Source organism: Camelus dromedarius, chromosome 31, assembly GCF_036321535.1.
Source record: "Camelus dromedarius isolate mCamDro1 chromosome 31, mCamDro1.pat, whole genome shotgun sequence".
Classification (NCBI taxonomy): domain Eukaryota; kingdom Metazoa; phylum Chordata; class Mammalia; order Artiodactyla; family Camelidae; genus Camelus; species Camelus dromedarius.
This window is the reverse complement of record NC_087466.1, coordinates 9,340,202-9,366,172: the sequence shown is the minus strand read 5'-3', so window position 1 is coordinate 9,366,172 and position 25,971 is coordinate 9,340,202. Positions and strand designations below refer to the sequence as shown.

The 25,971-nt window shown below is 48.9% G+C and overlaps 1 protein-coding gene across 3 annotated transcripts in view; it reads right to left on the bottom strand.

Moving 5' to 3' along the window:
- WSCD2 (WSC domain containing 2) overlaps window positions 1–25,971 on the bottom strand; it is an 84,343-nt gene that overhangs the window by 38,271 nt on the left and 20,101 nt on the right. For 2 of the 3 annotated variants that reach the window (XM_031442932.2, XM_031442931.2), the window contains exon 2: window positions 1,449–2,395. In XM_031442932.2, the coding sequence (XP_031298792.1) occupies window positions 1,449–1,827 (379 nt within the window). In that variant the 5' untranslated portion in view covers window positions 1,828–2,395. Of the gene's footprint in view, window positions 1–1,448; window positions 2,396–19,828; window positions 20,108–25,971 lie in introns of those variants that run through there. The other variant, XM_064481123.1, reaches the window with a different exon arrangement.

Here is a 25,971-nt window from a genome sequence, read left to right as displayed (position 1 = left end):
CTTAGAATAGTGCCTGACACTTAGAGAGCACATGATCGATTTATCTTATATAATCATCACAACAGCCATCTGATGTTAAGTACTTTTTATCCCCCAAAGGAAATTGAGGCTCAGAGAGGTGAAGTGACCTGCACAAAGATGCACAGCCAGCAAGCTGCAGAACTGAGGTTTGAACCCTCATCTGGCTGCTCAGAGCACAGGCTCTCACAAGCCTGGGGGAGGTTAAAGGACTTAGCATGGTGACTGGCACATTGTAGGTGCCAGCTCCACCCAGGAAGTCAGACTTCTTGCCCATCCCCAGCTCAGCCTGGGAGCAGCGCCACCCGTGATGGGCTCCCAACCCTTAACAGCTTAAGTCCTGCATCACTGCTTCAAGCAGAGTCCTTGCCAGCGTCAGAGAAAAACCAAATGTGTTTAGCATCAGGTCAGAGAAGCGTCTCGTTTTTACTAGCGTTAATCTAATATGTTGCCTTTCTTCGCTGAACTCAGAGTCAGTTAATCAAGGACAGGCTGGATCTGTGTTTTCTTAATAACACCGCCTGATTCCAAAGGCTGCCTGCTGAGAGCTCTGGGCTCCAGGCTTCTTTCTTACTTTCTCTTCCTTCTCTCATTACATTTTACAAAATATATGAGGTTTCCAGGGGCAGGAGGGCATGGTATAGAAGAAGACTCACAAGCTTTGGAATTAAATGGACCTTGTTTCAAACCTCGGTTCCGCCACTCACTACCTGTGTAAGCTGGGGTAAGTGATTTCTCTCTGAGGTCTAAATTTTCCAGTTTGTAAAAATAGCATAACAATAGCCTCTGACCTTCTGATTTGTTGTGATAATTACACGAGGCAATGAAATGCTTATAATGACCCACATGACCTAGCCCATAATGACCGTTCCGTAGATATTAGCTATTATTGCGACTGCTAATAATAGTAGCAACTATTAAGTGACTTATTTTATAAACCGAGAGATGCGATAAACACTTTACATATATCATTCCATTCAAATAACACATGGAAAGCAAACAGGACAGTGGCTGGCGTGAAGCAGGTGCTCAAGAAACGGTAATAATTACTAGTAAGAGCAGCCACGGTGTTTCATTCTCACAGCGTATGGCGGGGGGGGGGGGGTTTATTGCCGTTGGATGCATCAGTTGTGCCACTAGGAAGTCCCTGAGGATGATGAACAAAGACTACAAAGGCTGCAGGAGAGAGCCAGACTTTGAACTCTGACAGATTCTGGGTTCAAATCTAAGGTTGGCTGTTGACAAGCTGTGTGACCTTGGGCAAGGTACTTTATGTCTCTGGGCATCAATTTCCTCCTCTGTGAAACCTCTTGCGTGTATAGCAGCTGGTTCCTATTGAACACTGAACACTGGTGGCTGTTATTATATTATTATCACCACCCCCCCTTCTCCTCGGCCACCTTCCATGCCCAGATGCTCACCCCTCTTACCTCGCTCCTCCTCCTTCTCCCGGACGACCCTCCCCTTGAGGGCTCGGCTCCAGGCTCCACCGTAGTCCCCCAGCTTGGCTCTCTCATTCCCGTCCTTGCCCTTGAACCAGGGTCCGTACCTGCGGGCGATGCTCAAGGCTTCACCTGTGTCCCGGAAGCCTCTGCCCAGATTTAAGTCGCCCAAGAAGGGCAGCTCAGCACCGTCTGCTGGGGCCCCCGCGGCGGGGTTGGCCTGGTTCTGGGAGACGGCAGGCTGACCCACAAAACCAGAGTGAAGGAAGACGAGGCTCCCGGCCGTCAGGTAGAGCACCAGGAAGGTGAAGAAACGCACGGGTTTCCTGCGGAAGTACCGCTGGAATTTGAACCAGAGCTTGGCCATAGCGGGATCATTCCGGACTGGATCGCTGGGGCTCAGCTGGGGGTCAGGGGATGTGGTCCAGGGAGGGGATGGAGGCGCGCTTTGTTTCTCTAGCTTCCCTTAGGGATGGCGCCCCTGGGATTCTTCAGTCTTATTCCCTCTGCGAAGGTGATTGCCAAGATCAGATCGGGAGGGCAAGTCCAGAGCTTGGCTGAAGCCACGAGAGTGGAGGACAGAGTCCACCAACCCTCCTGAGCTCAAGGTGAGCTTCTTTGGGCCGTGAAAGCAACTTGGAGGCTCGGGACCCCCAGGAACGGGTCCCATTTTCCTACATCTTGTTCTTTGCCTTGGAGTTCCCGCAGAACTTTGAAAACAGCAATCGGAGGAGGATTTTGCTAGGGCTCACCAACAGCTGGAGTTCACGTCTTGTCCTTTCTCGGTTCCTCAGGACTGTCGGGGCTGGATTTTTTCACCGAGGGCTGTTTCCAGCCTCTTCCACAGCTGGGGACCGAGCTTGGCGTGTCCACCAGGTAGAAACAGAAGCTGGCAGGCTTTTATCCAGTCAAACATCAGGGCTCAGGGCTGCCACCTGCAAAACAGCACAGGCACAGGCATAAGACACCTCTTCACAAAGGCCAGACCTTGAAGGTTCTTGGATATTTGGTGGTGGTGGTGGGAGGCGGGGACACAGAGTCCAGAGAGGGGAGGAAACCTAGGCCTGAAGCACCTAGCAGCGCTGCGTAGAGGCCTGGTCCTGAGTCTTCTAGAACACGTGCCTTTTCCTTTAAACCAAACTGGAAATTTGGGGGTGTGAATCCTACTGGCTCTTGGTTTTGGGCAAGCTTTATTTGGATAAGCATACGTTCTTATGCCTCATACGTCTATGTATTTGTCAACTATACACTAATTCGTGGGTTACCTTAAGTCCGAGGAGTACTTCCTAGGTCCTTGCTGAACTGTCTGCTAGACCTGGCTGATACTGAATCAGATCAAATTCATTCACTTCCGCACCGCCCCCAACAAATATTTATTTAGTGAGCACCTACTGTGGCACAGGTGCTGTCCAAGGTTCTGGAAGTAAAGCTGTGAACCAGAGAGACACAGTCCCTTCCCTCACAGGGCTCACATAATGGGAGTGATCAAATCCATAGAACCCTCTCTTCTATCCAAGGAAGAAAAGGAGAAGGAAGGAAGGAAAGCAGAATTATTTAGCAACATATGCATCCACTCGGTATTTGTTGAGTGTCTAGGGTGTATATACCCTGCTTTGCACCAAGCCCTCTACATGTATTATTTATTCTTCCCCATGTTCCTATGGCAAGTGACTATTTCCCCATTTTACAGATGAGAAAACTGAGGACACACAGCTGGTGAGTGGGGGAGGTGGGATTTGAACCCACGATGGTCCAAACACAAAACCACAGCTCTTAACCTCTGCCTTTTTTGGACTCCGTCTTTCTCCCATATGGTCTGGGCATCACCTGGGAATTCAGAGACAGCCCCCGAAGCAGCAGCCCATCTCTGCTGTCTCCCAATGACCAGCAGTCACTCACCCTTTGAGGGTCCCTCAGAGTGTGGTCTGAGAAGCATCTGATTCAGATTCATCTGAGAGCCTGGTTAAACGTGAAGATTTCTGACCTCTCCAACCAGAATCTCTGGTGAAGGACGAAACCTACAGGTGTTAACAGGGCCTCCTCAGGTGCTGGTAATGAGCACAAAGGTTTGAGAACCACTGCTTTATGACAAAACATTCAGGGTCATCAGCAGGAGGAAACAGAATGTAAAGCAGAAAACAGAAAATGCCCCTTGGTTGATGTTGTTTCCTATTACCATCAGCAGGGGGCCTCGTGACAATCTTGGCCAATGCGAAGGAGTCAACTGTCAGCCAGAGGGCAATTTGAACGTTCACAGCCCCTCGCAATCCAGACAGCAGCATGGGAGTTGAACTGTGGCTCAAGGTATAGTCCGGTGTCCTCCATATGCCATCCTGTTCATTCAGGGACTAACTTCTGAGCACCTACACGCACCAGTCATTGTTCTAGGCACTTGGAAAAGTTAAAGGCACAAAACAGCCCCAAATCCATGCTCTTGTGGGGTAAAAGTAAACGTTCGTCCATCCATCCATCTATCCATCCATCATTCCATCTACCCATCTATCCATTAAGTCACAATCTATCCACCCACCCATTATCCATTCCTTAATCTATCCATCAATCCATCTACCCCTCCATCCATCCATCATTAATTGATTCATCCATCCATCCATTCATCTGAACTGTAGCTGCCCATTCATCCATCCAACTCTCCACCCATCCATCCGTCCACCCCATTCTTCCATTCATTTAAAAGCATGTGTTGCTTGCCTATTGTGCGTGTACTTGGAATGCAGAAATAAATAGTTCAGAGTTCCTGCTTTCAGAGAATTCAGAGTCTACTGAGGGAGACAGCAATTTAAACAATCACTATACTAAATCATTATACTAGATAGACAGTGATAAATCCTGTGGTAGATGTATATATAAGATATAGAACAATTACTATTAATAGCTAATGTTTATTGAGCTCTTATTACGTGCCAGACACTGCTCTAAACACATACATACGCTGACTTCATCCTCATAACAATGCTACAAGGGAGATCTGTATCTATTTTACAGAGGAGAGGGAAGAGGCTCAGAATGATTAAGTAACGTGTCCAGGGCAGCTGGCTTGTGAACCCAAGGCCATCTGACTTCACAGCCTGTATTCCTAACTGCATGTCTATTCTGGTCTTGTATCCCTTTGAGAATATGGCAAAAAACTATAGACATATGTCCAGAAAAGAGCCCTTGCACTTAAGCTCGTAGACTTTGGCTTACAATGTTGAGGGGTTCTTGGACCCTGGGGTAAGAAGCCCTGGAATGTGGGAGCCCAGAGGAGGGAGGGTCTGCAATTGCCCTGGTGGGGGGGGAATCAGAGAGGGCTTCCCCAAGGAAGCTGTCAGGTCTTGTAAGAGGAGTCAGTTCTCTGGATGCAGGAACAGCAGAAGGACACCCTAGGGAGGAGGAACAGCACACACGAAGGGCAGGTCACTGGGTGGAGGCAGCAAAGGAGCTTAGAGCACGAGGAGAATGCAGTTAAGTAGTGGTTAGGGGGCCAGACCAAGGGGAGCCTTGAATGCTGAGCCCAGAAGTCTGGACTGTGCTCTAACAGCGTGTGTGGGGATCCACCGAAGTTTCATGGTCACACTGACACTTTAGAGAGGCTAGTCCCTTATCAGCTTGAAAATCTGCAGGCAGTGGGTGGTGCCCCATGGTATCCTATGTAGATCACACATGTGGCAAATATTTCTAGGACGGAATGAGAAAAGGCCAGGAGCCCTCGTGGGAATGCGGAGGAGGAAACCAGCCCTTCCAGAGGCACGCAGGCGAGAGCATGGCCTCTGGAGGCAGACCAGCCTGGGTTCAAATCCTGCCTCTTCCATCTGCCACCTGTGTGACTGGGGCAAGACACCTCTTCTCGCTGACTGAGGCTCCTCACCTGTGAAGTGGACGTAAGATGCTGGCACCCTCCCCTAGAACATACTACTGGGTGGATTGCATTAAAAATTGTAGGCAGAGTGTCTGGCACATAGTAAGTGCTCAAGGAAAGCTCCACCCCACCCCCAGCCCCTGCCCCTCTCGTGAGCATGTGTGTGCAGCCTTCAAAGCCCCTTGGCCCCAGCAGCACATTTGCTGCAGTGGAGACAGCAAGGATTCCAGCTGTTGTGTTCCCTGCGGCTTTTTGTCTCTCTGAGGATATTTCTGGGTCTAGTTCTTTTTTGTTGTTCCCTTCTCATTCTTTTACATTTCAACACATCTTTTCTCTAAGTGGGTGCCAAATGGGTTTTAAGAGGATAATGAGCTCATTAAAATCTGGCAGGGAACAGAAAGAGACTGAGGCAATGGTGGTGGTGTGGGGAGCGAAGGGGGAGGCACGGGAAGGAGGGGGGTCTTCCTGGGAAAGGCGGGTGCTGGCTTGAGTCACCCGCACCGTCCTGCCGTTGCTGGGAGGTGGGGAGGTCACCTGGGTGGAGAGCACCCTGGAATCTGAGCCCCACGTGGGTGAGACCCTGTTTGTGCTCCCCCGGTCTGTGTCAGCCCCAGCCTCTGGACATAGTAGGTCCCCAAGAAACACTGATGTAGAAAGTGAGTGAAGAGTCAGAGGACTGCTCTCTCACCCACTCCGAAGCTTAAACCTACAGCCATGGGTCTGTGTCATGTGCCAAATCCCCCACGTGACAGCCTAAGGGAGCTGTGATTCAGGGCTCCATGGAGACAGCATCTTGTATTTCTCAGCTCTGGTCCTGGGGTTCAGGGGCCCCTGCTAAGCCACAGTTCCACTTCCCCAAGGGAACCTCAAAGACTTCGTTTGCTCTCATGCCAATCCAGCATCCTTTCTCCTCCCTCTCTCTCTCTGTCTCTCTGTCTCGCTCTCTCCAAACAACTTCTACCCCAAAGAGAATGGGGAAATGAAGCGAGCTGTCATTGGTTACATACCCACCATCAACTGAACACCGTGTTTAAAGGTTTTACAAACATCCTCTCACAAACTCCTCCCTCCTGGCAACCTGCAAGGCAGGTCTGACGGTTCCCCTTAATCCATTGTTGTGCATGTCCAACCCCGGGCAGGGCGTATGGCGTGGCCTCCAGCCCCTTCACCTCTCAGTCTCGTTTGTTCATTATATGCTAGAAGCCGGCATCGCGTTAACACCCTCTCCCATCACTTATGGATGTGCAAGCTGGGCAAATGTCTTCACCTCTCTGAGCTGCAGTTTTCTCTCTACAAAGTGGGTGGCCCGCAGAATCTCCTTCCTGGGGTCCTGGGGAGGACTTGAGGAGGTGACTCCTAGGACTGGAGTTGGCGCTGGCTAAGAGCTGATTATCCTGGCTTCACTCCTCTTTGTTTTACGTGAGACCTCTTTGAGCCTCAGTTTCCCCATCTGTTGAGCATGGCAGATGACCCCTACCCTGCCTCCCTCCTCGTGAATTACCACGAGGGTGAGGCTGAGAGGCCCCACTTGCGGGAATGACAGTATTTGGTGTTTCCAGCCGGAGCCCCAGAGTGTCTAAACACAGCCTATTTTTAGCACCAGAATGAGCCTCTGGTGCTGAGTTGCCAGGAAAGCGATGGGCAGGGCAGAGCCACCCTGCGGGAAGGGAGAACAGGAGGGGCAGCCTGTCCCTCGTCTCCCTCCCCTGGGAGTGTTGTAGTGCTTCCCCTTCCAGACTCTGGAAGCCCATGAGGCTGGGCAGAGACCTACCTGTCTCTCCACAACCCCTTGAACTTGACTTGAGGGCACAAGCCCAGATGCCAGCTGACCCCCTGACCATACAAACTTGACAGAAAGTAGCTGCTGAGAAACCAGGTTTGTGAAAGTTCAATTTCTTCACAGTTCTGGGTTGGAGATCCACCTGGGGATCTCCAAGAAACCGGGAGCCCAGGCTAGTGGTTCCATCTTAGTCTTGGCCTAATAACAACAACATCAGAAGTCACTGGTATTTGTTAAGCATTTAATATGCGCCAGGTGCTGTGCTGAGTACCCTAGTCCCACTGCACCACTGACTCCTCACTAGAACCCTTTGAGGTGGTTATTAACCTCTCTGTACCTCAGTTTGCCCATCTGTAAAATGGAGGAAATAATAGTACTTACAGTGTTGGTGTGAGGACTAAATATGAAACTGAATTAATATGTGCAAGTGTTACCTCTTACTATAATTTGCAGAGAAGTGCCCATTTTTCCTGGTACAAGAATCCTATTTTCCTTCTTGGAGCTTTTCCATCATCAATTATCAGCTCATATGGCTTGGGCAGAATGGGATCCCCTCACTAGTTGCTGCAAACACTCTCATCCTTGTTTCCTGATACACGTGTACAAGAATTAGTGTAGGGGTGAAATGGCTGGGTCCTACTGTGCGAGCATATTATGACTCTTCTAAGAAATGCTGATTTGTTTTCTAAGGTGGTGGTGGTGATAACTCCCCTCAAAAGTGTATGAGCTTTCCTATGGCTCCAAATCCCATCAACACTTTATGTTGTCAGACTTTTTCATTTTTGCCAGGCTGGTAGATCTGTAATAGATGCTCTATGCGCCCTACCCATAGAGTTGACTTCCAAATGCCATTTGGAAGCAGCCTCAATCTATGACTGATGAGAGTTGGTGTATAAATGCCCCAACTCCCTCACCCCACTGATAGAATAACTCTGAGGCTGTGTTCGCTCAGGCTCCCTGAATTTCCCCAGAAGGAGTCAGCCTCAGTCATCCTTGATGGTAGCTGACTTGACAGCACCACCCTGGTATTGGTTTTTTCCATTCTGTGTCTTCCTTCCCCACTCAGGGAAGGAAAGGAATTAGCGTGTTCTTCACTTGAATAAACTACTTAACAATGATAGCCATTACTTGGAATATACGAATATACCTTGATTTATTCAATCTTTTGCTTATCATTAGACATGTAAAATATTTCCAGTTTGTCTTCCTTGTAAATAAGCAGTGCTCTGATAAACCTCCTGAATGTAGATCTTTATCCGGATTCCCAGAAGGCAATATAGGACCTCTTAAGAATATAATAAGACTTAGTCACAATTATACCCATTTTACAGATGAGGAAGCTAAGGCTCACAGAGCTTAAATTAAGTGACTTGCCCACACATACAGCTAGTAAGAAGTGGAGCATGAATTTGAGTGCAGGACTAAGTCTCAGTGCCGTGATGTAATGGCACACACGGAGCAGACCAGCAGGACAGCTGGCCCTCTCTCTTACCCATGACATCTCTCAGTTGATTCCCAGCCTCAAACAAAGGATCCATCCTGAACTTGCATACATCCCTCTAATGCTTCTTCTCCAGGTAGATGGAGCCCCGGCTCCTTCAATCAAAGTTCCTTCTCATCCTTCTTGCTCCTGGACCAGTCACTTGGACAGTGACAGAGGTAATGAAATAGTTTGGGAAAATACTATTATAAATGCCAATCTTGTGGCTTTCATTCATGGTCTTTAGGAATCCAGAATTTTTAAAAACTCCATTAACCCCAGAATTTGCACCCTACTTGGTGTGCAGACCCCCTGTGGTAATCACCCTCCCACTCAAGGGTGTGTAATTGTGTAATGAGCCCATCCTGCCCTGGTTGGACGTGTTGTGTTGTTTTCTCCAGTTCTTGGCCACTCTGTATAAAGCTGCAATGGGCATTTCTATACATATAGACTTACTTCCTAGGTCCAAAAAATGGGACTGCTTTCATCCGAGATTCCGCATATCTGTGTGTGTGTGCACACAGGGCAAGCCTTGTTCTTGGCTCCTCATCACAGGATGTGTTGCCTCCTGCACCCTCACCCACCCCCCAGGAAGAGTCTCCAGAATCCCCACGCTTCCTTCCCTCAGTTTCCAGGACAGAGACTCACCCGCCACCACTCGGCACTCACAGCTCGCCATCCATGTCCATTTCCATTCATCTTTCCCCAAAACTCGAGAAAATAAATGAGAAGGCAAAGTGCCATTAGCTTAATGGCCTTTAACACCCAGCCATCTGCCATGATGTAATTAAATAAAAAAATCAGAGGAAGCATATGGTGCCCATTATAAATAAATATTAAAATTTTGTTTCCCTGGGTAATGACTCCAGTTCCTCTTGCTCCGTGGGCAAATTTTATGGCCACCATCTCTTGTTACAGGGAATCGAGCTGAGCCAGAGTGAGAAGCGTGGAAAGGGGTCAGATCTAGTGTCAGACCTTTCTGGTTTGAATCTGCCTCAGCCACATGGGGGCTGTGTGATCTTCAGCAAGTGGCTTCTCTGAGCCTCAGCTTCCTCACCTGTAAAATAGGACCAATCCATCCTGCTTCGCTGGGAAGGTATAAGGATTAAATGAGCTAATATGTTTAAAATAGATGGCACCCTAGTAAAAGCATGTGTTAATATTTAATGAGCACCTATTATGTGGCAGGCACTGTTCTAGACATCAGCTTGTTTAATCCTTACAACAATCCTACATGAAAGGTCTCATTTGTTAGCCTCATTTTGCAGATGAGAAAACTGAGGTTCAGAGAGGTTAAGTCACCTGTGCAAGGTCACACAGCTAGGAATGGTGGTGCAGGGCTCAAAGCCAGGAAATTTGGCTTCAGAACCTGCGCTCTTAACTAAGGGGACTCGGTAAAAGTTAGCTACAGTTAGTCTTCAAAGGTACACCATACAAAAGTCACCAAATGTAGTCTAACCAGGTGACCCAGCAGTCAGGTTCCTTGGTATTTACCCAAAGGAATCAAAAACTGATACCCACACAGAAACCTGCACACAGATATTTATAGCAGCTTTATCCATAACGGACAAAACTTTTAAGCAACCAAGATGTCCTTCAGCAGGGGAATGAATAAACAAACTGGTACATGCAGACAATGGAGTATTATTCAGTGCTAAAAGGCAATGAGCCATCAAGCCATGAAAAGGCAGGAAGGAACCTCCAATGCATATCCCGCAGAGGAAGGAGCCAATCTCAAAAGGCTACATGCTGTGTAATTTCCAACTATAGGACATTCTGGAAAAGGCAAAACTATGGAGAGAGCAAAACGATCAGTGGTCACCTGGGATTAGGAGGGAAGAGACGTAGATTTTAGGTGGAACACAGGATTTTTAGGACTGGGGAAACCCTTCTGTGTGATACTACAATGGAAGATACATATTATACATTTACCCAAATCTACATACTGTGCAACACCAAGAATGAAGCCTAATGTAAACGATCAACTTTGGGTGATTATGTATGTCAGTGCAGGTCCATCGACTGATTATAACAAATGCCTCGCTCTGGTGGGGGATGTTGACAATGCGGGAGGCTGTTGGGGGCGGGCAGGGGGGTGTATGGGAAATCTCTGTGTTTTCTACTCAGTCTTGCTGTGAACCTAAAACTGCTCGAAAAAGTAAGGTCAGTGTTTAACAAGGGGAGACAATCAATCATATACTTGCAAAGGTATGGACCCATTGGAGTAGATGTGGGTGAACCATCGAAACTCTGAGCTGGAGGGAAGGGAGAGAGTTGCAGGAAGGGACGGGGGTGGGGTGGGAGGATAAGGGGGTGAACTGACAGTTCCCTTGTCCAGTGGTTTGATGAAAGGAGCCCCAGGCGCAGGTCACCCAATCCGCTGGTCTTCCGTGTCAGACAGCTGGCAGCTCTTCTCCGAGCCCAGCTCACTTTCCTCCCCAAGAGGGACTTCTAAAGGAAGGCCCTAAATCCCCATCATTAAGCCATCTGGAGTCATCCTTCTCCTCCTGGAGCTGCTGTGTCTTGGGTCAATTAGCGCGTATTTGCATAGAGTTCCTTAATAGGATGCTAATTGTCTGGGGGAGATAATGGATGGCTCTGCTGGTTCTGGGCAGAATGTTTACCCACAGGGGCAGACTGCAGGGGGTGGCAGAAAACAAGGAAGAAGGAAGGAGGGAGGACAAAGAATGGGATGGGATGGAAGGGAATGAACAGAGCGCAGAAATAGTCTGAGCAGAATCCACGGCCCCTGAGGGATGGGGTCCACCCACTCCCCGGCCCCTGCTCTCCCGCGCTGACCCCATCCCTAATTTGGGTTCCTGGGAGGTGCGGTCCCTTTCCCACCTCCCACTCTGCGTGGCACCCTCCCTGCCTGGCAGCATCTCGCCCCAGATCTCCCCAGCTGCCTCCTCCTCAATTTTTCAGGTCTCATCTCAAATGCCTTCTTCTCAGTAGGTCCTTCTGCGATCACTTTACCCAAAGTCTCTCTCCCCTACTATTCTCTTTCGAGTGATTTTAATGGACCTCCCGTGAGAAACGCACTTTACATTAGGACCCAGTGTACACACATGTGCACGTGCCGACAGAGACACGACTGCATGAACATGTGCATCCCCTACGCCCGCCACCTCCCCCCTACAGCCCAGACGCGTACGTAACCATCCCTGGTGGTCCATCCCCACACACGGCACGCAGCAGGAATCCTTCAACCCACTTCACAAATGAGGTACAGAGGATGCTATGTGACTTGCCCAAGAAACATGTTTAGTGTTGCAGGTAAAACCAGAAACTGAAGTTTCTCATTTTGACCAAACATAGCTTCTTTTGACAATCCCCTGGCTTCGTCAAAAGCATAAACCAGCACATGTCTTCAAAAGTCTAGGCCAGGGTTTCTCAGCCTTAGCACCACTGACATTTTAAATTGGATAATTCCCTTGCTGGCAGGGGAGTGGGAGGCCAACCTACATGTTGGAGAACATTAAAGCAGCATCGTTGGCCTCCACCCATTAGATGCCAGCCATTATGGTCCCCCCACCCCACCTCCACAGTTATGACAATGCAAAATGTCCCTAGACATTGTTGTAGACCTTGCCCTTGTGAATAAACAGAAGAGTCGGCCAGAACACTACCCTCGGACCCATCTGACTCCAGATTTACAGAGTTGTAGTCTCAGATCCCAAAGCTCAATTCTAGGCTTTATCCCAGCGCTCTTCCATCGGATTCCATTGGAAGGTTCCACGCTAGGATCCCCGACTTCTAGCATCCTATGCTGGGATCCCAGGGTCGGTTTCAATGTTGGCCGTTTCCCCGATTCTGAAATTCTGTTCTAAGCAAGCCCCTGGGATCCCGTCTCCTCCCATGTCAAGGTTGAAACTCTCCCTGGGAGACAGCCATGCCTCGCTGCCTTCCAGCGACCAGGATGAAAGATGGGCCCATGAATTATATATTTCCGGTCATCTCTAAATTGCTCAGCAATTACAGAACACCAAGGGTCATGTGCTGGGAGCAAGAACCTCCCCTTCCGCAGAGGAAGACAGCTGGAAACTCATCAATGTACGTAAAGCTGTCACCTCTCGCGGGGTAGGTGTAGGAGTGAGTGATTTTTTCCCTTCATTTCGCTTATCTGCATTTTCTTCTTCCATAATTGGCCGTGGTTGAGAGAAAGAGACGGAGAGCGTGTGCATTGGATGCCGATTAGGCATGGGCTGGAATCTTGGCTTCATCACTTACTGGCCCCGAGAAGGTGAGGAAACCACTTATCTGTTCCAAGCTGCACGTTCCTCACTCATAAAACGGGATGAGGATGATGGTACCCGCTGCATGAGTCGTTTGGAGGCTAAGTTCAAGTAACGCATGTAAAATGCTTAGCACGGGGGCAGGCAGGCTCTCTTGTGGGTCTCAGCACGATCACAGCTGTGGTTAACGTCATTTTGGATTTGTCCCAGGCAGCTATGGTGTGGCTAAAGGCACTTGGGTTCTGGACTATGTTGGTGATTCAGTTCTGTCGATTTATAACTCAAGACCTCAGGCGGGCATGCCCCTTCCCTGAGCCTCCGTTTTCCTGATGTGTACAACGGGCACAAACAGGCCACTTCTCAAGGTCTCCCACAGGCACCGCACCAGGGGGCTTGCCTTACCGTCCTCAGCCCACTCCAGAGGGCTGGCGGGCACACAGCCAGGCGGTGTGGGGACTGGGGCAGAAGTTAGAACTGGAGGCGGTACCTTACCCCTCAATTTATTTCTGATTCTTCTGCAAGAGAGGCCTCCCCAGCCCCAACATTAATAGGTTGTGTCTGTCATGATGTCTTTATATTTAGAACACCCCCACCCCAAACATGCATCCACCCACGTACCCCCAGGAATAAATCTGCCAGGGTGGGAGAGAGGAAGGTCTGTCTCATTACCAACCTTCCTTGTGACAGGAGGAAGAGGGAGGCAGGGAAGCTGGCTTGATGCTAAAGGCTGCAGCAGTCGGGGCCCTGGGGGTGGGGAAACGCCTCTTTTCCCTGCCCAGCGTGCTGAATGGGAAGTCAGGGCACTTGGATGCTCAGCCCATGGGGCTCACCAGCAAGGCTAGCACAATGATGGGGTGGACCAGGCCAGCCTAAGGGCTGTGGATTCGAATCTGAATACCCCTGCAGACAGGCTGGATGTCCTGGCTGAGATTCGCAGCCTCTCTCAGCCACAGTTTGTCTGGAAGGTGTTGAGACCCACAAGAGCGCCTGCCTGCCCCCATGCTAAGCATTTTACACGCATTACTTGAATGAAGTTGTTACAAGACCCTTTTCAAGGGCGTGTAACCTGTGTGGTCCCACCTGCACTTGGTTTTAATGCTCTGTTGTCACTGTCTTGAAATTCTTAATCACTTCTGAACAAGGGGCATTTTCATTTTGTACAGAGCCCTGCAAATTACGTAGCTGGTGTGGGGTCGTTGTGAAGGTTGAAGGAGGCTCACGATTGAAATCCCTAGCCCCATGCAGGGCACCTGGTGGAGACACAAACCGGGTCTCTTATTTCCTTTCCTCTCCCTGCCCCACCCTTCAAGCTCATTCTATGACTGTGGCCCAGGACAAGGGAGTGACCCTCTGTGAGCCTTCGCTTTTTCTCCTTTGTAAAACACAAAAACAAAAACTACCTTAAAATTTCTTTGGGCTCCTACTTACTGCCAACCCCCACAATTCAAATGGCAATTCATTTGTTCATTTATTCATTCAACAAACATTCACTGAGTTCCAGCCACCTGCCAAGCCAAGGTTTGCTGCACGGGCCTGGCCTGAACCAACAGATCTATCCATGGGGAGAGTTTATCCTGCACAAATTTCACAAATGCATCATCTTTAGGGGAAAAGCCTCTTTCTTTCTGTCAAAAGAACTTTGCTCTGATCCACAGGAGCCCAGGATTCAGCCCCCAGCCCCAGTCTGGTGCACCTATACAAGGGAGTACTACTCAGCCATGAAAAGGGATGAAATGTTGATTTATGCAACAGTATTGACAAATCTCCCAAGCATTATGCTGAGTGCAAGAAGCCAGACTCCAAAAGCTGTATGAAATACAGAAGAAACAAGTCCTATTGTATAGCAGAGGGAACTATATTCAATAGCTTGTAATAACCTATTGTGCAAAAGAGTTATATGCATAAGCGAATCATTATGCTGCACACCAGAAATTAACACGACACTGTAAATCAACTATATTTCACTTTTTAAAAACGCTGTGTGGTTCATTTATAGGACATACCAGAAAAGGCCAAGGGAAAACAGATTGGTGGCTGCCAGGGGCAGTATGGGGGCAGGGATTGACTACAAAGAAGAATTTTTAAGGGTGACGGAACTGTCGTACATCTTGATTCTGGTGGTGGTTACATGGCTGAATGCATTTGTTAAAACTTGCAGGGCTATGAATTTTACTGTAAGCAAATTATACTCAATAAAAAATGTTGGGAAAAAAAAAATCCCAACCTGCTGTGCTTTTTCCTGCAATGCTGGCTGAGCCCCAGAGAAAGCGGTGCTTCCAAGAGGATCAACACCTGCTCACTTCTCAACCCGAGCCCCTGGGATGCTCACCTGGAGGGAAAGGATGGCTCAGCCAGGGCAGGGACAGCTCCCATGAGCACCTGGGTTCCCACGTGACCCACATCTCCTTGCCTGCTCTGCTCTGAGAGCAGGAACATTCAGGGTTATTTTTGCTCCGAGAAGTACCAGCCACAGGGCACTTTCTCTGCAGGCAGCCGCCACCCCCTGCTGTGTTTACATAAAAACACATTTGCACAGGGTTTTGTTTTTACATTTGCCTCAGCGGCCTGGATTCTATTAAACGTGGGGAGGCCTGATTATCTGGCTGGAAGCAGCTGATGGGAGAGGGCAGGATGAAGGAGGATGCTTTAGGCACGGGTTTCCTCCTGGTCCCAGGGAGCCCCGGAGGTCTCTGTGCAGAGACGATAAAAGTGCTCACGGAACTCACTTGTGCATGCACTCACATTTCGCAGCCTCGGCCCTACTGACATTTGGAGCTGGATGATTTGTCATTGAGGAGGGCTGTCCTGTGCTGCCTTGCAGGATATTCAGAAGCATCCCCGGCTTCTTCCTGCCAGCACCCTTCCACCAGTCATGATGATCAAAGATGTCTCTAGACATTGCCAAATGTCTCCTGCAGGGCGAAATCGCCCCCGGTTGAGAACCACTGTGCACACACACAAAGATGCACATACGCAAGCTCAGCTCAGCATCCCTCTGCCTTCCAGGAGAGCACTGACTCTGTCTTCACCTCTGCGTCCCCGACTCTTTCCACAGTGCCATTGGTTGGATGGATACATACAACAGGTTTGGGGGAAAATGGCCCCAGCTCAGGTGGAAACTGGAGGGAGAGGTGAGTTTACATCAAACCCACTCAGCGAGGCAAGGGTGTTTGAATCCGAGACAGTCCCCGCCACACACACACATGGTGAGCCAGAGCCGGCTATTCCTCAGTGGCCTCCAGATAAAGGTCTGCTCTGTGTGTGCTGACCAACGACAGGCAGCCACACTGGGTAACAGGCCCATGCAGGCTACTGTACCCTAGGAGTCAGAAGGCTGTTGACCCTGGGACACTGCAAAGCCTAATTCAGCATCCCTTGACCCCTTCTCAACAGACATGCTCCACACAGGTGACTCTGACCTGGCCTCAACTGAGACTGCCCTTGTGGGAGTCACCAAGAGGCACCGCTGTCCCTCCCAGGGCTGATGGACAGACAGGACAAAAGGGTGGGGCGCGGGGTGCTCTGGGCCATCAGCCATAGAGGGTTCCACTTCTCCGCGTTAATTTGAGAGCATCCACGGCTCCTGCTGAGCTACTGAGGAGCTCTCTTTTCAACTGCAAACAGTAATTTGCAAGAGCTCACAAAGCAAGGAGCAGACAGGACGGCACAGTGGAACCGCCGCCAGCCTTTCTCGCTACCCAGAGCCCGTGGAGCCACTCGGAGGATGAGCAGCTGCCACAGGCTGGTGGGAGGGTCTGGGGACCGGAGGAGGGCACGTCTCAGCAGCTCCCTGGAGCAAGCTGGGGCTTTTACAGCGAAGGGGCAGCAAGCCTGTCCTGCCTGCTGAGTTTGTCTCCTAGGGTTGTTATAACCAATTACCAAACCTGGGAGGCTCAAGACAACAGAAATTGAAGCTCTCACAGTTCTGGAGACCGGAAGTTCAAAATCAAGGTGTCAGCAGGAGGCAGGATTGTTTCCTTCTGGAAGTTCTGAGGGAGAATTGGTTCCACGCCCCTCTCCTGGCTCCTGGTGGCTGCCGGACATCTCTGGCTTGGAGATGCAACCCTCCAATCTCTGCCTCCATCTTCACATGCCTTCATTCTCTCTGTGTGTCTCGGTTTTCTCTTCTTATAAGGACACCAGTCATTGAATTAGGGCCCACTTGAATCTAGTATGACCTCATCTGAACTAATTACACCTATCTGCAGATAAGGTCCAATTCTGGGGTTCCAGACAGATACGCATTTTGAGGTGGGACACCATTCAACCCAGTATACCAGGAATTAAATTTCACTTCCACTACTTGTAGCTGCGTGATGGTAGACAAGTGACTTAACCTCTCTAGTCCAGTTTCCTCATCTTTGAAAGGGGATAATTACAGAACTGCTGTGATGATTGGGTGTGATGATGCAGGATAGCAAGTGGCTCCAAGCACAGCCCTGGAGCCAGGTCACCCGCCACCTACTTGCTGTGTGACCTTGAACAAGTTATGTAACCTCTCTGGTCACCTGTTCCCCTGTCCATAAGATGAGGAGATTGAAAGATATCATGATCCTCCTCTTCCTCTCATTGTCCCACGTTCTTAAAAGTCCGTGAAGGCACTACAGGGGTCCCTGGGACCACTTAGGATTTCCAGAACTCAAGAAATCATTCATTAATCCTCAAAAATGGTGCAACTCTGTGATTTTTCAGGCTGGAATCAGTCTGACTCAGTGCTAGAGTCCATTCTTTCACAAGACAAGCAGAATTCCTTCTCAATAATTATCAGTGTCTCTGATAGTTGTTTTTTAATTTAATGGGGGGGGGGAACAGTTATTTAGAATCATGAAGTTGTTTGAGGAACAAAAATCTTTCCAAACACAGGAGGGAGGAATAATAACAAGGCAGGTTCTTGGGGTTGGAGAGGTTTGGGCTCCATGGTGTTAGCTGATTATCAGCTAAAAATAACAGTAACAGCGCTCGGTCATGGGGTGATCACTTACCAGGCATGGTTTTCGTCGCTGTCCACATCACCTCTCATTTACCCACAAACCAACCCGATGAGGCATGTACTCTTATTACCCCTACTTTACAGGGAGGAAACTGGGGCCCAGAGAGGGGCAGTGACTTGCCCAAGGTCACACAGCAGGTTAGGGGCTAAGTGGGGATTCGAATTCAGGTCTTTTTGACCCCAGGGCTGAAACTCTGAACCAGGCTGTTAAGTTGCCTCAGTGGACTCCAAGCTCAAGAGCAGAGAAAAATAATGGGAGTCATACATGTAATTTAAAATGTACTAGGAGCCACATTAAAAAAAATAAAAAGAAACAGGTGAAATCGGCTTTAACAATATATTGAATTTAACTCAGTATGTCTAAAACATTGTTATTTCAATGTGAAATAAATAGAAAATAATATTATCAATGAGATATTTTACATTCTTTTTTCTTTTTTTAAATTAAAAAAAAATTCTTTTAAGATTCTTTTGTATCAAAGCTACTTAGCTTTATCTTTAAATTTTTTTCTTTTTACTTTGGAGGGGAGGTAATTTTACATTCTTTTTTCATGCAAAGACTTCAAAATCTGGTGTGCATTTAACACGTCCAGCACATCTCAGTTCAGACTAGCCACCTGGGGCTGGTGGCCACCATGGTGGATGGGGCAGGGGGCTGTAGCTCAGGAGATCTGGGTGACTGTTGTGGATTTGCAGAGCTGGAAAAAATATCTAGAGCCACCAACTCCAAATCAGAAAGCATCACCACTGCTGCCCTACGGCCTCCTTGTGTGGGAGGGGAGGGAGCTGAACAGTTTGTTTCTCTGGCATCCACACCAGTCCAGGTACCATGTGACTCATTTCATGTGCCCGAGAGCTCTGGCCTCTTCTCACCTCCGCCCACCCCTCCCCGACCCTGTGGGCAGCTCCAGGCCACCCTCGCTGAGCGCCCTGCTAGGGGCAGACTGAGCCCAGCTTGTCTGGAAGCCAGTCTGGGCTCCTGTGGATCGCTGAGCCCAGCCTAAGCCCGGGAACCTTGTGGGTCAGAAACATTCCTGCAGAAATGGCCAAAACAGCTGCTGCAAGCCAGCAGGACTGAGAGTCTATGCCTGCCTTTGAACCCCTGCTCCGCTATTCCTAGCTGGGAGAACTTGCCCACTGCTCTGTAACACTGAGGTCATCATCATACCTCCTTCACAGGCTTGACAGAGGGTCAAAAGAGGAGCTATAGGGATCATTTCTACCTCCTGAACTCTTACGTCAAGCATCAACTATGTTACAGAGAAATGCTATTTTTCTCCCCATTTTAAAGATAGGGAAACTGAGGCTCTAAGAGATGAAATAACTTGCCCAGCATCACACAACTAGCAAATGATGGTTTAATGATAATAGACCCTTTCTCATAGGGTGGTGGTGAGGATCAAACGAATTAGTAGATTAAATGAAAACACTCAGAAGAGTATGGGACACATAGTATGTGCTCTGTAGATTTTTTGCTCCCGCCATTATCCACATTATCATCATCATCATCACTACCTCCATCAGTACCTCCATCCCTGTCATGGTCATCTTCATCATCATCACCATCACTACCTCCATCACTGTCACCATCATCCTCTGCATCATCATTATCATTATCACCAACCCTCATCGTCATGGTGATCACCATCAACATTTACATCATCCTCAACAATTACATCATCATGTTTGTCGCCATTATCTTTGTCATCATCATCATCATCGATGTTATCATTTCCATCCTCATCATCATTCCGCCTCCCCATGTGTGTTGTGAGCACAAAGCACAGGGTTGGGCATAGAGCTGCCAAGCCTTAAGATTTCTTAAGCAATAAATTAGGTTAAATCCAAGCAATAACACATAAAAATAAAGGTAAGGCTGAAAGGTAATTCTTGTTTGGAAGACTTACACACACGCAGACACACACATACATACACACCCTTATGTCCAGGACATTTTCTTTGGCCAAAGAACACTGCAGCACACAGCTTTAAGAATGCCTTTGGGGAGAGAAAAATAAGTCACCCACCACAGGTCCTGTGGAATTTATTCTCTCCTTCCCAGTACAAGAAGGCTCACGGAGCACAGACTCCACTTTGGCTTCTTGGTCACCCATGGGGGAGGCTGCCAAGTGAAATAACCTCCCTCGGGTCTTTAATGGGCTGCTCAAACAGAGGGGGCCTTGTTTGGGGCGTTTTATTTGTTTATTGGTAGCACGACTGCCAACCAAATTTATACAGAGTTGCTACAGGTCAAACCGTGGGCAGAACCAAAGACACCCTCTCTGGCTGCCAGTTCCTCTCACCCAGGGAGGTAGCCTCTTAATGACTTCTTCATTCCTCCATCCCCGACTCCACAAAGTTTACCAGCCCCGTGTCTCGCTCCCCTTCCCATGCTGCTCTTCTAATTAATTCTTTAAAGCCAGTGACACTGAGGCGATAATGAATTTAGGTGCACATTTGCATGTTCGCAGGGTCTTCCTGAATTTCAAGGCTCTGGGTGGGTGGAAACTAGAGTGAGTAGAAAACGGAATTTCAAAGAAGGGGAATAATTTTAGCACTGCTCAAATTGGTTTACAGGAAGCCTCCCAACTCCCAGCTCATGCTGGCCTTGCAAAGTTGACGTTTCTGGTGAGACCGGTGGATAATTTAATTGTGCAATTCTGGGCTCTCAAGAGAACTTAGAGGAATTCTCTAGAACATGCTAAACTGGGACATTTAGTCAACATATTTTATTGCGCGTCTGCTAGATGCCAGGCACACTTTTAGGTAATGAGGCAGAGGAGAGAATGAAATGAAACCCCAGTTTGATGTGTTTTACACGATAAGGGAAGAGAAGATTGATTCCCCTAGTTTGATAGTCTACCTGAATTTCAGAGTTGTCATTCTTTTAAGCTAGCTTTTACTGAGCCCAGCCCTGTGTTAAATGCTTACAAAAACTGCCCAGTGTAATTACTGCAACAACCCCGTGAGACAAGTACCACTTACATTATCCCTATTTGACAGATGAGAAAACTGAGGCACAGTGAGACTGAAAAACTTGCTCCAAGTCATTCACCAAGAAACTGGGAGGATTGGGACCTGAACCCACGATGCTAAGGTTATAGAAACACATGGAGAGGTATCCAACCTAGCCTCGGGGTGAGAAATGAGGCTGTGACCTGAGAGATGTGTAGAGGGGTGCCTGGGGACAGAGCTGGGGGCAGGGGGAAGGCTGCTTGGGGGAGACGTGGAGATAGTGGCCTAGGGAAGGGTAAGTGACCTACTGGAAGACTCTAGGTCGAAAGTGGTAGAGCATGATCTGGCCCCAGGACTTTTGTCTCCAGGACCACGTTTCTGTTCCTTTTTTAATACCCTTGACCTCGTGAGCCCTGCTCTCTAACCAGCTAAGCTAAACCAGGGCTCAGCAGGAGCCCAAAATAGCTACGGCTTCCAGGCAAAATTAGTGCCGAGTCAATCTTGCCCCATTCATCACTCTGACTCCAACCTTGTTATTTTCAGGCAATACGGCACTGGGAATAGTTGAGAGAGGGGAAGAGAGAGAGAGAGAGACTCCTTCAATCCTGTTACATCACTAGGTTTCTAATGGAAAATCTGTCATTTCTTTGTGGAAGTTTCCAAGACATTGGTCAATGCAGCTGCAGCATCCTTTTGACCCTTGCCCCCTTCTTCTGGCTTCAACACCTTGCAGAACCCACATCTCCTCCAGCTGGTGTGGTATGAGTAGGGTTGACCCCACATTCAGCTCCAAAGATCAGTTCCTGAGTCGACTAAGCCAATCAGCGCAGCCATCTCCTTTTCCACCACAGTGATTGGTTCAGGAAGAAGAGGATAATCTAATTATAACCAACGAGGCTGGCTGGGAGAAACAGGTTCTGGTTTCTTATGGATTTAGGCATGTAGGGGAAAAGTGCTTGGGCTTCTGGGGACATCTTGCTATTATCAGGGCAGTCAAAGACTAGGGTGAGGTAGAGAGGCAGAGAAACTAAGATCTGATGGTTTTTGTTTGAGCCTGGATCAAGCCACACCTGAAGCAAGTGCTTGTGGATTTTGATGGCTGTGAACCAAAATAAATTATTTTCTTTTTAGAAAGTCCACTTGAGTTACGTTATTGCCACTTTCAATACAAGAAGAGTTTAACCTGTGTCTGAGCAAGTTAGCAGGATTCCTACTCATGTTTGTGAACACCTGTGGTCTGGGCTGTGGGGAAAGCAGAAACCTGGGATGAAATTGAAGTTGGGTGGCAGGGGAGGTGGGGGGGGGGTGCTTTCTGAGACAAAGGTTTGGGATTATTATGAGTCTCCAAGAGGCAGAATCAGTTCTTCAGAGAATTTAAATGTAGCCCATGTCTTCCTAAAGAAAGAACCATAATGGTCTTTGTCTGTTAAATAACTGGCTATTGTACTCTGTGCATTATCTCATCTGATCATCTTACCACCTGATGAGGAAGGGGTGAGCATTCCCATTTACAGATTAGCACATTGAGACCCAGGGAGGGCAAGTGGCATGCCCAAGGCACACGGTTAAGCAGAGAGCGGAACTGGGCTTGGGATCCAGGTGGGCCTGTCACGGAAACCCCAGCCCTCACACATCACCACCTCCCTGACTGCAGGTGCCTTGGGGAGAGCCTGTTTACCCTCCCGTGGACGGGATTTAACGTCAGTGCCTGTGAGCAGATGACAAAGTGAGTGACTTTCACCAGGACCGTTTTCTCCACTTAACCTTGGCAGGATCCCAAGGGTAATAAACACTCCCCTGAACGGCAGAGGACTTTGCTGAAGCGAACAGATGACTTTGCCGAGGAGTGGAAGCCCTAACAGAATCACAGTGCCAGGATGCCCTGGGTGTTTGTTCCCACCCCTGCCACAAGATCCATGAGATGCCCCCCATCATGATCATACCAAGATTGGAATCATGTAATGGGGACCACACAGCCTCTGAGGCAGGTGCTGTAATGACCCTCTTATACAAACACGGGTGTTGAGGCTCAGAGAGGTGAAGTCACTGATCCCAACATCACAGAGCTAGTCCTGGTTTCAAACAAAGAGCTGACTCCCAGACCAGGAGAATTCAGTACCCTAGTGCTTCCCAAAGTGTAGAAGCAGCCTGGGCCTGAGAGAGTAACATTCGATTAAGTAACTTTCAGTCCCAAAGTGAGAAAGTTATTCCCTTTTAATTTTCTTTCAATCACTCTGATTACACCAAGAAGAAAGTTTCAGTTTGGTGCTAAGAGAGAACCAAAACATTAGAGAATGCTTCTGTAACCCTGGCCAATCCCTCTTCGCGACAGACAGACGCTTAGGCTCAGGGTCCCAGGCTGGTGACAATGTCCGGCTGGAATTGACCAACCTTGTTTTGTTTTTGTAGCATTTGTAGTGATTAGCCTCTATGTAGGGGAAGTCATATTGAGTTCAGATTCTCAGGTAAGTTAGCTTCTTTAGTAAACAGTTTTCAGTTAAATTCGCAGAAAAATAGGCGAATGTGGCAAAAATCACGAAGGTGTTGTGCTGATGAGTTAAATCTGGGAGATGTCTCCACCCCACCCTCAGCTGAACCCCAGACAGACCTGTCCTACCACGTCTTAGCCTCATGTCCTTGGGGGCATCACTCTACGGCCCTTGAAGTCTCCACTTCCCCGTCTGTACAATGGGGTGTCACCGCACTTCCTTCGGGTTGGTGGGAGGAGAAATTGAAGTGATGTAGAAGGCAGTTAGCATGGAGCCTGGCACCCTGGGAGGGCTGTGCAATCAGGGACATTCAATGAATGAATGATACTGATCGAAGAAGCCACCTACTAAGTGCTGGGCACTTTGCTACCCAGTCTGACTCCAGAATCCTTCTGAAATAGTCCTGCATGGTCCCTGGGTCTGGGCAGAGCTTACCTGGAGAGGGGAAAGGGAAGGCCTGGCCCCCAGCCCCTCCGGAAAACAGATGGCATGTGTTCTTAGGGTGCTGGGAGGAGGGTCTGAGCCGCACTCCTCCCCCAGCAGGGAATACACAGCTTAGCTTTTCTGGTGGCTGCCGGTTGTTTATCAGAGATGGAATTTCCTTGGCACTTTGAGGAAAACAGATGCTAAGATGCAAAACAAAATAGCTTCTTTCCCCCCTTTTCTCCCCAAAGCAGAACGTGGCTCCTCCAATGTGCACGGCACGTTGAGGAAGCTGGAATGAGGAAGGTTTGGGAGCCCTGGGGACCGAGGACATCGCTTTCCCCTGAGTGTCAGGTTGAGGTTCTCCCCAGCCAATTTCCCAAGGTGCGTGTACCCCATCATATCCCATCTGTGACTCTCAAGGGGGATTTGTGATGCTCCCCTCAGTGCCTCACCTCTCCCCAGTGAATGGGCAGGATTCCAAGAGCCTGGGGAGTGACACAGGTCTGCAAGGGAGATGCTGGATGAGCCCAAAGGAGGAAATGAGAGCGATACGACCATCTGCAGGCCTGGAGGAGGATCTGAGACACCAGCCCCTCTGCCCTCCTTTTCTGCATCGGGCCTTAGCAGGGACAGTCTACGTCTGATATCATCTCTGCCACTTGGCCTCTGTATGACCTTGGACAAGTGACTTCTTCCCTCTGTAAGCCTCAGTGTCCTCATTTGTAAAATGAGGAAGACAGGGGCAGTTTGTGTTGGAAAAAAGTCAACAATTGAGAAAAACAAATGATGGCGAGGATCCTCCTGCCACATCCTTGTTCTTTGGCAAAAGATGCTTCCATGGCTGCCAGGGGCTGGGAGACTGGATTCCTCCCTTGGCTGAACCGACTCAGAGCCCTAAAGGAATGATAAGAACCCCTTCCTTGCGAGCAGCCGGGGCTGAGCAGTTTGAGTAGGGCTTTCGCCATCATCAGCTCGCTTGTTTGACAAGACGGTCATCCATCATTCAGTGAGAGTTTGTTGAGCACCTACTATGTAACAGGCCCTGTGTGCTGTGGATGCAGAGACAAGCTAGAGAGAGTCCCAGCTCCATGGGGCTCATGATCGAGTGGATGGAGGCAACAGCAGTATTGGGGAACCCCGGCATAGCCGCGCTCCTCTGTGCCTTGATTTTCTCATCTGTAAAATGGGCACAGAGGAGGTTCCTACCTCAGAGCAGTTGTGAGGATGAAACAAATTACTATGAGTAAGGGGTTTGGGGCAGAGTCTACATACACTACATGATGCTCTATGTTACATGGCATCACACACACAGAAAGCATGTTCTGTGTGTTGCTATTGTCATTGGGGCTGTGACGGAGAAACAGAGTGCAAAGGAGGGCTGGTTGGGGAAAGAGATGTCAAGAGTGACATCTGAGAAAAATATGGGGTTCTATTAAGAAAAGGAAACCAGGTGGAGGGGACAGCAAGGGCGAACATTCAGAAGTGGGAAAGGGCTCCATCCACTGAGGGAATAGAAAAGAGGCCAAGAGGGCTGGTGCATGGTGAGTTTCCTAGAGTTTTTCCCTAGGGGACAACAGGGAGCCCCAGAAGGTCCCTAATGATCACATTCCTGTTTCAGGAAGAACTCTGGCTGCAGTGTTGGGGATGTTCCAGGAATCCAGGCAAGAGATAGAGGTGGCCCCAATTGGGATAGTTGGAGGGGAGGGGGCAGGCATGAAAGACACAAAGAGGGTAAGCAAGGGGACTTTGGTTCCATAAGGGCAGGGACAGGGTCTGTGTTGTTCACGGCTTTGTCCCCAGTGCCTAGAATAGTGCTTGGCACATAGTAGGTGCTCAGTAAATATTTGTGGATTGAATAAATACAGAAGGCAAGAAAGAGGGAGGTCTTGTGTGTGATGACTTGGGCAGGTGACAGGATGCTCTGGGGAGGGACACAGGGCTGGGAGAGGAGAGACAGAGGAACCTCCCACCATTTATTTGCCTATGAGACGAGCATTATTACCACCTTCATTGTGTGTGAGTGTGTCTGAGTCTCCATGCCAGACACGGAAATGGAGGCTCAGAGAGACAAAGCAACTTGCCCAAGATCACATAGCACAGAAGGAGCAGATTTTGGACTCTGCCTCCAGTGCTCTTTTGATCACTCCCCGGTCTGTCCCAGAAGCCCTGAGCAGAAGGACCATCCCGGGGCTTGCTGTGAGCAGAAGGATGGGCCCACACTCCCATCATTTCGGGTTGCATTTCACTGCTTGGAGACTCAGGTTTTTCTCCAAAGTAAAAGCTTGCAGCCAAGTTAAAGA